Source organism: Hyla sarda, chromosome 3, assembly GCF_029499605.1.
Source record: "Hyla sarda isolate aHylSar1 chromosome 3, aHylSar1.hap1, whole genome shotgun sequence".
NCBI lineage: Eukaryota > Metazoa > Chordata > Amphibia > Anura > Hylidae > Hyla > Hyla sarda.
The window spans coordinates 338,224,371-338,236,646 of NC_079191.1; the positions used below are offsets into that span (position 1 = coordinate 338,224,371).

Below are 12,276 nucleotides of genomic sequence, written 5' to 3' on the forward strand. Positions count from 1 at the left end.
GGGGTTGGGGCTTAAAATGTTGGTGTGCCTTGAGATGGGGTGTGGCTTGCAAGCCGGAATGACACATTCAGAGATGCAGGCTGAGCTTGTGGAGTAAGGTACTGGAAGTCCCATATACTTGCATGGGACTTGAAACAAAAACCCATTTTTTATATAAGGGTGTAGGTAAGGGTTAATTTAACTATCAAATATTTTTATTTGGCATATAAGCAATGTGTACTAGGTGGTATTGAAATATCTCCAGCCGTACGGAAGTTATGTGGGAACATAAATTTCCCATTGATTTGCATGGAACTTTAAACAAAAACCCTGAGCCTCATAAATGGGGGTAGTTAAGCGTTAAATTAACTATCATATATTTTAAGTGGACATATATGTCACGTGACCAAGTATTATCGAAATAACTCCAGCCGTTTGGAAGTTATGCAGTAACATATATTTCCCATAGACTTGTATGGGACCTTAAACAAAAACCTTGACCCGGGCAAATGGGGGTGAGTAAGGGTTAAATTATGTATCATATTTTGTTATTGACATATAAGTAACGTGTGCCAAGTTTCATGTTAATATCTTTAGCCGTTTGGACGTGATACTGGAACATACACACACACACACATTCATTGAGTGTATATATATATATATATATATATATATATATATATATATACACACCATATTTATCGGGGTATACCCCGCACCGGCCTATAACACGCACCGTCATTTTACCAAGGATATTTGAGTAAAAAAAAGTTTTTTACCCAAATATCCATGGTAAAATGAGGGTGCGTGTATACCCCGATACATCCCCAGGAAAGGCAGAGGGAGAGAGGCCGTCGCTGCCCGCTTCTCTCCCCCTGCCTTTCCTGGGGTCTAGAGCCGTGCTGCCGGCCCTTCTCTCCCCCTGGCTATCGGCGCCGCTGCCCGTTCTGTCCCCCTTACTATCGGTACCGGCGCCCCATTGCTGGCGCCGATAGCCAGGGGGAGAGAAGGGGCAGCGGCACCCATTGCCGGCGCCGCTGCCCCGTTGCCTCCCCCCATCCCCGGTGGCATAATTACCTGGGTCGGGTCCGCGCTGCTGCAGGCCTCCGGCGTGCGTCCCCTGCGTCGTTGCTATGCACGGCGCGGCGCACTGACGTCATGCGCCGCGCCGTGCAGCGCATAGCAACGACGAAGGGGACGCACGCCGGAGGCCTGCAGCAGCGCGGCCCCGACCCAGGTAATTATGCCACCGGGGATGGGGGGAGGCAACGGGGCAGCGGCGCCGGCAATGGGTGCCGCTGCCCTTTCTCTCTCCCTGGCTATCGGCGCCGGTACCGATAGTCAGGGGGACAGAACGGGCAGCGGCGCCGATAGCCAGGGGGTGAGAAGGGCCGGCAGCAGGGCTCTAGACCCCAGGGAAGGCAGGGGGAGAGAAGCGGGCAGCGACGGCCTCTCTCCCCCTGCCTTTCCTGGGGCGGTATCGGCGTATAACACGCACATAGACTTTAGACTAAAAATTTTAGCCTAAAAAGTTCGTGTTATACGCCGATAAATACGGTGTGTATATATATATATATATATATATATATATATATATATATATATATATATATATATATATATAGACTAGCTGAGTACCCAGCGTTGCCCGGTTTTTCCTTCCTATTCCTTGTTTTGGAGGAAAATCAACAAAGGAAGCTTTTGACTTCCTATCCAGACCTCCTATCCCGACCTGTAATATGTGTACCAGGTATTGAAATATCTCCAGCCATACGGAAATTATTTGGGAACATACATTTCTCATTGATTTGCATGGGACTATAAACAAAAACCTTTAGCCGTTTGGACGTGATGCTGGAACATACACACATACATACATACATACACACACACATTGAGTTTTATATATATATATATATATATATATATATATATATATATATAGATAGATTATTGTGTTATTGTTTTTCCTTAATAGGGGTACTCCTGTGGAAAAGTTTTTTTTTTTTTTTTTTTTTTTTCTAAATCCACTGGTGCCGGAAATATAAACGATTTGTAAATTACTTATTAAAAAATCTTAATCCTTCCAGTTCTTATTAGCTGCTGAATACTACAGAGGAAATTGTTTACTTTTTGGAACACAGAGCTCTCTGCTGACATCACAAGCACGGCGCTCTCTGCTGACATCACAAGAACGGCGCTCTCTGCTGACACCTCTGTCCATTTTAAGAATTGTCCAGAGTAAGAGAAAATCCCCCCAGCAAACATATGCTGCTCTGGTCAGTTCCTAAAATGGACAGAGATGTCATCAGAGAGCACTGTGCTCGCGATTCAGCATAGAGCACTGTGTTCCAAAAAGAATATAATTTCCTCTGTAGTATTCAGGAGCTAATAAGTACTGGAAGGATTAAGATTTACAAATCTGTTTATCTTTCTGGCACCAGTTGATTTAAAAAAAAAAAAAAAAAAGTTTTCCCCTGGAGGACCCCTTTTTAAGAGAATCTGACAACCAGTTCCCCGAACTAAACCCAATACAGTGGGTTATAGTGCGGTTGAACAGCTTTACAAAGAGGGGTCACTTAAATTTGTTCAATACAGTGATGGCCGTAAATGTTGGCGCCCCTGAAATTATTCAAGAAAATGAAGTATTTCTCACAGAAAAGGATTGCAGTAACACATGTTTTGCTATACACATGTTTATTACCTTTGTGTGTATTGGAACTAAACCAAAAAAGGAGGAAAAAAAAGCTAATTGGACATAATGTCACACCAAACTCAAGAAATGGGACAAAATAATTGGCACGCTTTCAAAATTGTGGAAAAATAAGAATGTTTAAAGCATGTGATGTTCCTTTAAACTCACCTGGGGCAAGTAACAGGTGTGGGCAATATAAAAATCACACCTGAAAGCAGAGAGAAAGGAGAGAAGTTCACTTGGTCTTTTGTATTGTGTGTGCCACACTAAGCATGGACAACAGAAAGAGAAGAGAACTGTCTGAGGACTTGAGAACAAAAATTGTGGAAAAATATCAACAATCTCAAGGTTACAAGTCCATCTCTAGAGATCTAGATTTGTCTTTGTCCACAGTGCACAACATTATCAAGAGGTTTGCAACCCATGGCACTGTAGCTAATCTCCCTGGGCGTGGACAGAAGAGAAAAATTGATGAAAGGTGTCAATGCAGGATAGTCCTGATGGTGAATAAGCAGCCCCAAACTAGTTCCAAAGATATTCAAGCTGTCCTGCAGGCTCAGGGAGCATCAGTGTCAGCGCAAACTATCCGTTTACATTTAAATAAAATAAAACGCTATGGCAGGAGACCCAGGAGGACCCCACTGCAGACACGGAGACATAAAAAAGCAAGACTACATTTTACCAAAATGAACTTGAGTAAGCCAAAGTTCTGGGAAAACGTCTTGTGAACAGATGAGACCAAGATGGAGCTTTTTGGTAAAGCACATCATTCTACTGTTTACCGAAAACGGAATGAGGCCTACAAAGAAAAGAACACAGTACCTACAGTGAAATATGGTGAAGGTTCCAATGATGTTTTGGGGTTGTTTTGCTGCCTCTGGCACTGGGTGCCTTGAATGTGTGCAAGGCATGAAATCTGAGGATTACCAACCGACTTTGGGTCGCACTGTACAGCCAAGTGTCAGAAAGCTGGGTTTGCATCCGAGATCTTGGGTCTTCCAGCAGGACAATGACCCCAAACATATGTCAAAAAGCACCCAGAAATGGATGGCAACAAAGCGCTGGAGAGTTCTGAAGTGGCCAGCAATGAGTCCAGATCTAAATCCCATTGAACACCTGTGGAGAGATTTTAAAATTGCTGTTGGGAAAAGGCGCCCTTTCCAATAAGAGAGACCTGGAGCAGTTTGCAACGGAAGAGTGGTCAAACATTCCGGCTGAGAGGTGTAAGAAGCTTATTGATGGTTATAGGAAGCGACTGATTTCATTTTTTTTCCAAATATAATATTTGAAATATTAAGTTAAGGGTGCCAATAATTTTGTTCAGCCTGTTTTTGGAGTTTGGTGTGACATTATGTCCAATTTGCTTTTTTCCTCCCTTTTTTGGTTTAGTTCCAATACACACAAAGGGAATAAATGTGTATAGCAAAACATGTGTTATTGTAATCCTTTTCTGTGAGAAATACTTCATTTTCGAGAAAAATTTCAGGGGTGCCAACATTTACAGCCATGACTGTATATGCAGAATTCTGGCACTGTAATCTTCCTGCTGCATTGCGCTCCAGTGCACAATGGAAGCAGGGGGTCTGCTCACCCAGCTCTCCTGCCTCCTCCATATTCTTTGTCCATTCCGTTTCCATAATTTGCTAATGAATGCCACAAAGTGCTCTGTTACTTGTGCGCTCACCCGTGGCCTTCATTAGCATAATTATGACAGCACCATGGAATATGGAAGAGACAGAGGAGCGGAGTTAGGCTGCTCCCTGCCTCCTTTGCGCGCTGGAGCGCAATGCAACAGGAAGATAACTGATTTAAGTGACCCCTCTTTGTAAAGCTAGTCACCTGCACTATAACCCAGTATATTGGGTTAAGTGCGGGTGAACAGGGGTGTCAGATTCTCTTTAATGCAAAAAGTAACTTTACAAATTAGTTTTCATTGGAAATTTCCTTTGCAGTTTATTAGAGATAACAGCTGGGGAGTGGCTACAGACTAGCTTAGATAGCTGACAAATAGAGAGACCCCCCACCCCCAGAGGAGTGCTCACAAAGACTGTAGAAAAAAGGAGAGCAGATACATGTTAGGCTGGGTCCACACTACGTTTTGTCCCATACGGGAGCGCATACGGCAGGGGGGAGCTAAAACCTCGCGCTCCCGTATGTGACCGTATGCGCTCCCGTATGTCATTCACTTCAATGAGCCGACCGGAGTGAAACGTTCGGTCCGGTCGGCTCATTTTTGCGCCGTATGGGCTTTTACAACCGGACCTAAAACCGTGGTTGACCACGGTTTTAGGTCCGGTTGTAAAAGCGCATACGGCGCAAAAATGAGCCGACCGGACCGAACGTTTCACTCCGGTCGGCTCATTGAAGTGAATGACATACGGGAGCGCATACGGTCACATACGGGAGCGCGAGGTTTTAGCTCCCTCCTGCCGTATGCGCTCCCGTATGGGACAAAACGTAGTGTGGACCCAGCCTTAGTCTGCAGAGGAGAATCATATACTGGTAGTCTGTGTATAGAGCCAAAATAGAGCTTATACAGCACATTGTAGAGGCTGTAGAAGCCAAAGTAAGCAGACATTTTAAATTTTCTCACAAAGTTTAAGCACCATAAACAGTAAAAAAACAATAATTAAAATATATATATATATATATATATATATATATATAATTTATTTTTTTATTTGTTTTGCTGTTCATCCTTTTTCACTTCACCACGCGTTGTAAAGCTGTCTTTGTATTAATTGGATGGCCATTCATTACTGCAAGGAAAATGCCAAACTGACCAGGGCGGCCCCTGGCAAAATCAGCATTGCCAGAAGCGATTTTTTTTCTAGTGGCTGCCTATGATGACACTACCCCCTACCAATATGCTATCAAAGCTGCACTAGTGTAGTTTCAATCACCAAATGTCAGTGAAATAGGAAAAATAGCTTGTGTTTAATGATTATGTGCTGCCTGTCTGCTCCAAGATAAATGTTGCCATGTCTCGCTGGAGCTGGGATGTCATATTTTGTTTTATATCCTGCCCAAAACCTCATAGGTCCAAGAAAGATAAGGCAAAATCTGGAGTGAAACCAGATGCATCGGATCCTGAGCCAGAAGGACTAACTTTGTTGGTGCCAGACATTCAGAGAACAGCAGAGATAGTGTATGCTGCCACCACCAGCCTCCGTCAGGCAAATCAAGGTAAGACTGGTCACCGCTCCAGTTCAGGGACTTTAAGAGGTATTCAAAGTATTTCAAATAAGTCATTAGGTTTAGTTATAGATAATGAAATTTGTATAATTAAATACATTTTGCCCTTGTCTATTCTTTACTCTAAATGTGGACAATAATATATATATATATATATATATATATATATATATATATTATCATTTTTTTAAAATATTTTTTTATTTTTTTCTGATGACAACCAGAGATCTGTGGTGACAAGTTGCAACACTCAAAAACATACAGGATTAGAAATTGCATTTAACCCCTTAAACTATGAAAAAAAAATATTCTAAACTGTGGACTGTTATATGATCAAAACTGGAGCAAGCAGTGAATTTGGCCATGACAACCAGTCAGGTTGCTGCTTTACTTTTGCACCAGTTTTAATACATCTCCCCTTTTCTCATTTAATCAATCACCAATTTCCTTTGCACCAAGGTCCATAATAAATAGTAACATGGTTTATTTTCTTTCATATTCTTCAGAAAAGAAGATGGCCGAATTCTCCAAAAAGGTTTCTGTGAAATCTAAACCTTTTTCAGTCTTACGATCCTTGGAAGAGAAATATGTTGCTGTTATGAGAAAACTCCAGTTTGGTAAGATCATTGTTTCATTTATTTATTTATTTAGTTACTGGAACAGTAGTCACACGGATTTGTATGAATGACCACAATTGGTCATAATGATGGACGTATCTATATGTATCAATACCTTAGAGTAGATTTGTAAAGGTATCTACTATTCATTTAAACTTCAACATAAGGTAGTCATAGAATAGTTGAGTCTTATTGTATGAAACACTATATTTGTGTGAAAGGTTGTTAAAATACTGCCAGGACTCTGTGAACGAGACCCTGCATCACTGTTCACTTAAAATGATTGACAGCTTTTCTTATATATGAAGTTTTGTATGCAAGGATAGCTGTCTGTTCGCAGAATAAGCAGGACTAACTGACTTAAAGTCCTGGAAAGTATGTAAAATTAATTCTTTAAAAAAAAGTTATCCCTTCCCATCTGTTTTAAAGGGAAGCATCATCAGAAGGTTTCACAGGAATTTAGTAGCAAATGGAGTAAATGTATTGAAGCTTAAGAATGTTGCACATCATATAGTACAGCATTTGCAGAGTAACAGAACTAGTGCAATAACAAAGGGTTAATGCCATATAAAGGTCAACTTAAACCAAAGGGGGGAGGGGCCAGGAAGGGAAGGGTAGGGGGGGTAGGAAGGGTCAGGTACATATAAGCTCAGTACATAGTAGCTCGGAGCACACAACCAGAAAGGTCAACATTTCCAGAAGTGGAGGGAAACAAACAGGCGATGGTGAGATGGTAGTATCAGAGGAAAATCATACATAGAAGACCCATTACAATGAGATATAGTAAGAGATATCCACACCATGAGGGGAGTTTATCCAGGGATCCCATACTTTGTTAAAGAGCAACATCTCATCCCCCCTTCACAGGAATTTAAAGCACCTTCTAAGGCAAGCAGCAAGTGCCCTCAAGAAGGGACAAGTCACCTTAAGTGCCCAGCATTTCCCCCTCCTATAGATCAGAAGCTAGAAATTCTGAGCACTTGATGTGATTGGCTCCACCCTGTGGACACTTCCTCATTTACTTTATTGCTTGGCTTACAAAGTTATGCCTCGGAAAGTGCTTTAAACACCTACCTTGTGCAGGTTATTTTAACCCCTACCTTGTTCACATTCTGTTTAAAGCTATAAAAGAGTTTCTTCAGGGACTTCAAAATAATATGCAGAAAGACACAAAGTTGAATGTGCTTTATGTGAAAACACAAGACCCATTACTTCTACCTGTAGCCTTTAGTTCATCTTATTTGTATCATATAAACATCTCATAGATTTTAGGAATGCACTATTGCTTAAACATTTTTATGTTTTATAAGAAAACCCTTAATTAAATGTAAGCTCTTTGTTTTAGCAGTTTTTCACCATCTTTTAAGAAATCTCTCCCTAGAGATTCTCTAACAATGGGAATGTATGGGCTGACCCACTTCTCTGGAGATTCTCTAACAAAATGACCCAATTACACACCATCTTGTTAGCTCTATTGTAAGACTGCACATAAATTCAATAGCAGACATTTCAGTATGCCCGCTAATGGACAAAATGAGGTCAAATTATTGTCTGGCTGTTTTGGCACCTTTTGTCTCCACAGTAATCTTGCAAATCTGCATGAACTTTAGTGTTCCATACAAATGTGTTTATATAGATGACTAATAATGATAAAAGGAAGGCTTTATGTCACATAGCTGCTTTTAGAGTTGGGTACAGCTAACATGATACGGATGTAAAATGTGACATCACCTAAACTAACAGACTAAAAGATCAGTCCCTGTGTTAGAAGCCTCTGTTTGATGGCATTATATGCTCCTATCTGTAGGATCGTCAGTCAGTTGTACTGTAATAGGGAACTAAAACAGGTTAGGCTCCTTTCACACTATATTATTGTTCCGTTTAGGAACTTCCGTCAGAAGTTCCGTCACTATATCGGGGAAAACCGGCCGTTACAAACCCCTGACGACCGCGACTAAATCGCATTGCAGCCTATGGGGTTTTGTAACTGCCCGTTTGCACCTGTATATGCCCGTAATTCCTTACTGACGTTATATAGTGACGGGACATCGTGGCGGAAAAATTACTGCATGCAGTAATTTTTCCGCCAAGATGTCGCGTCACTGTATAACATCCGTAAGGAATTACGGGCATATACGGGTGCAAAAGGGCAGTTACAAAACCCCATAGGCTGCAATGCGATTTAGTCGCGGTCGTCAGGGGTTTTGTAACGGCCGGTTTTCCCCTATATAGTGACGGAACTTCTGATGGAAGTTCCTAAACGGAACAATAATATAGTGTGAAAGGAGCCTTACAATCATGAATGCAGTGTTCATATTGATCACTGTTATCAATGATATGTAGATTGGGACTTGGCTCTTTAATAAATTAATCAGTAATAATATAAGTACAGTAAAATGTTGAGAAAAAAAAGATTCTGAGAAAAAAAATTTGCTCAGATATTATATAAGAAAACCCCATACATATTTTGAGGTAGACGGAGAAAGAAACAAAAAATAAATACGTTTTTAGAATGCAGCATTCCAAAAGGTGAAAAACCCCAAACCTTTGGTCAAGAAGAGTTAAAGAACAATATTGCGCTTTTTCAGTTTACAGTTCTCTTTGAACTTCATATCTGTCAGAATTTATCCTCACAGCTGGTGCAGAGCCTTGAGAAGAGGAAAGTCTTGACGTCAGTCTGTGACTGATGGCAAGCTCCCTCCATCTTCAGTAATTCCACAACAAATGTAATCATTTTCAATCCCAGTTCTAAGCAAATATTAGACAGTATCACATACATTTGTATATTGGCCATATAACCCCTCAGCGACTTATAAAAAGCAGTAAAATGTGAATTTTCTAGAAAACAAATATTTTGAGTGCAGAAATGTTGTACATTTTACCTTATAAAAAGTGAATAATGTAAACATTTTAAATAGAGGCTTATACAGACAGCACTGGATCTGGACTAAAATGTACAGGTGAAGTGACAGCCAGGACACTAATAACATTTTTATTTTATAAAGGAGAATATTACTTCTAGATATCGAACTTGTAGGATCCTCATTGTTTTCGGTAACAGCTCTAAAATACGTTAATAACTTTTATTCTTATTTCTTCTATTTTATTTTTATTTTTAGATACTTTTGAGATGGTGTCTGAAGATGACGACGGAAAGCTTATGTTTAAAGTGAATTACCACTACATGTCTCAGGTGAAAAACGCAAGTGATGCAAACAGTGCAGCACGAGCCAGACGCCTTGCCCAGGAGGCAGTAACACTTTCAACGTCATTACCACTGTCGTCCTCATCCAGCGTCTTTGTCCGTTGTGATGAAGAACGGCTAGACATCATGAAGGTAAAGCATTAGTGGCTTATTAGCACCTTTTTACTGTGTCTTAAATACATCCACTGGTTACCTTGCTTTACATTTACTTCGCAACTTATTGCTATAATGTACAAATCCAAAGCATTATTGTTGGATGAATATGCTACCAGAATAAGATTGTGTGTTGAAGGGAGCATCAATGTTACTTATTGTAGTGCCTCTTCTCAGTAGAGCATTGCCGTTTATTTGTTCTAGACGTCATTTGGGTACTCTACATTCAGATACCCATCCGTCAAAAGTCAAAGTTGTGATCCAGGAAAAAACTTTCTCCAGAAAGTTAAACAGATTTCTATTAAAAAATCTTAATCCTTTCAGTACTTATGAGCTTTTGAAGTTAAGGTTGTTCTTTTCTGTCTAAGTGCTCTCTGATGACACGTGTCTCGGGAACCGCCCAATTAATAAGAGGTTTGCTATGGGGATTTGCTTCTAAACTGGGCGGTTCCCAAGACACATGTCATCAGAGAGCACTTAGACAGAAAAGAACAACCTTAACGTCAGAAGCTCATAAGTATTGAAAGGATTAAGATTTTTTAATAGAAGTAATTTACAAATCTGTTTAACTTTCTGGAGCCAGTGGATATATAAAAAAAAGTTTTTTCCTGGATAACCCCTTAACGACCACGGACGTAAATGTACGTCCTGGTTTGGCGGGACTTCCTGCACCAGGACGTACATTTACTTCCTATGTATGGCCTCGATGATCGGAAGGATGCTCGCGTCATACACGGCAGGTACTGGCTGCTAGCAGCAGCCGGGGACCCGCCTGTAATGGCTGACATCCGCGATCGCACGGATGTCCGCCATTAACCCCTCCGATGCCGTGATCAATAAAGATCACGGCATCTGCAGCGTTGCGGCACTTTGATTGGATGATCGGATTGCCCGCAGCGCTGCCGCGGGGATCCGATCATCCAGCATGACAGCCGGAGGTCCCCTTACCTAGCTCCGGCCGTCTCCCGGGGTCTTCTACTCTGGTCTGCGATCGAGCAGACCAGAGCAGAAGATCACCGATAATACTGAGCAGTGCTGTGTCCTATACATAGCACTGCACAGTATTGGCAATCAAAGGATTGCTATAGATAGTCCCCTATGGGGACATAAAAAGTGTAAAAAAAAAAAAAAAGTTGAAAAATGTAAAAATAAAAAAGTGAAAAATCCCCTCCCCCAATAAAAATGAAAATTGTCAGTTTTTCCCATTTTACCCCCAAAAAGCGTAAATTTTTTTTTGGTATCGCCGCGTGTGTAAATGTCCGAACTATCAAATTATTATGTTAATAATCCCGTACGGTGAATGGCGTAAACGTAAAAAATTTAAAAAAGGCCAAAAATGCTGCTTTTTTGTCACATTTTATAAAAAAAAAATTTTTTTATAAAAAATTTTCTAAAAGTTTTATATATGCAAATGTGGTATCTAAAAAAAGTACAGATAACGGTGCAAAGACTGAGCCCTCATACCGCCCTATATAGGAAAAAATGAAAAAGTTATAGGTGGTCAAAATAGGGCGATTTTAGATGACTGATTTTGTACAAAAAGTTTTCGTTTTTTTTTTTTTAAGCGGTACAAAAATATAAAAGTATCTAGCCATGGGTATCATTTTTATTATATTGACCCACAGAATAAAGAACACATGTCATATTTACCGTAAAGTGTACAGTGTGAAGACAAAACCCTCCAAAATGTGCAAAATTTTGGTTTTCATTTAAATTTCCTTCCTAAAAATTTTTTTGGGGGGGTTCGCCGTACATTTTATGGCAAAATGAGAGGTTTCATTACAAAAAACAAGCCCTTATATGGGTCTGTAGATGGAAATAGAAAAGTTATGGATTTTAGAAGGCGAGGAGGAAAAAACAAAAAACGCAAAAATAAAATTGGCCTGGTCCTTAAGGTGAAAATGGGCTTGGTCATTAAGGGGTTAATTGAAATGACAGCAACCCTTTTTTTTTTTCTGTATAGATGACAAACACTCTGCTACCCCCAGCAACTTGCATGAACTGATGCGGCACCATCTGTAATAACACTATTAGGGTGCAGACACTTTGCAAAAAAGCATATAGACCAAAGAGAGCAAAGAACAGCAAGTAATAATATGCTCAAAACTAGAGATGAGCGAATTTACAGTAAATTTGATTCGTCACGAACTTCTCGGCTCGGCAGTTGATGACTTTATCCTGCATAAATTAGTTCAGCTTTCAGGTGCTTCCGTGGGCTGGAAAAGGTGGATACAGTCCTAGGAAACTCTTTCCTAGGACTGTATCCTCCTTTTCCAGCCCACCGGAGCACCTGAAAGCTGAACTAATTTATGCAGGAAAAGTCAGCAACTGCTGAGCCGAGAAGTTCGTGACGAATCGAATTTACTGTAAGTTCGCTCATCTCTACTCAAAACCACTGTTGAAAACTGAAAAAAAGTGTCAATTTATTATTT

The 12,276-nt window shown here is 40.5% G+C and overlaps 1 protein-coding gene across 7 annotated transcripts in view; it reads left to right on the plus strand.

Moving 5' to 3' along the window:
• Positions 1-12,276, plus strand: part of BIRC6 (baculoviral IAP repeat containing 6) — a 338,837-nt gene that overhangs the window by 298,917 nt on the left and 27,644 nt on the right. For all 7 annotated transcript variants that reach the window (XM_056567403.1, XM_056567397.1, XM_056567396.1 and 4 more), the window contains 3 exons: positions 5,715-5,860; positions 6,376-6,486; positions 9,606-9,823. In XM_056567403.1, coding sequence (XP_056423378.1) covers positions 5,715-5,860; positions 6,376-6,486; positions 9,606-9,823 — 475 coding nt within the window. The remainder of the gene's footprint in view (positions 1-5,714; positions 5,861-6,375; positions 6,487-9,605; positions 9,824-12,276) is intronic.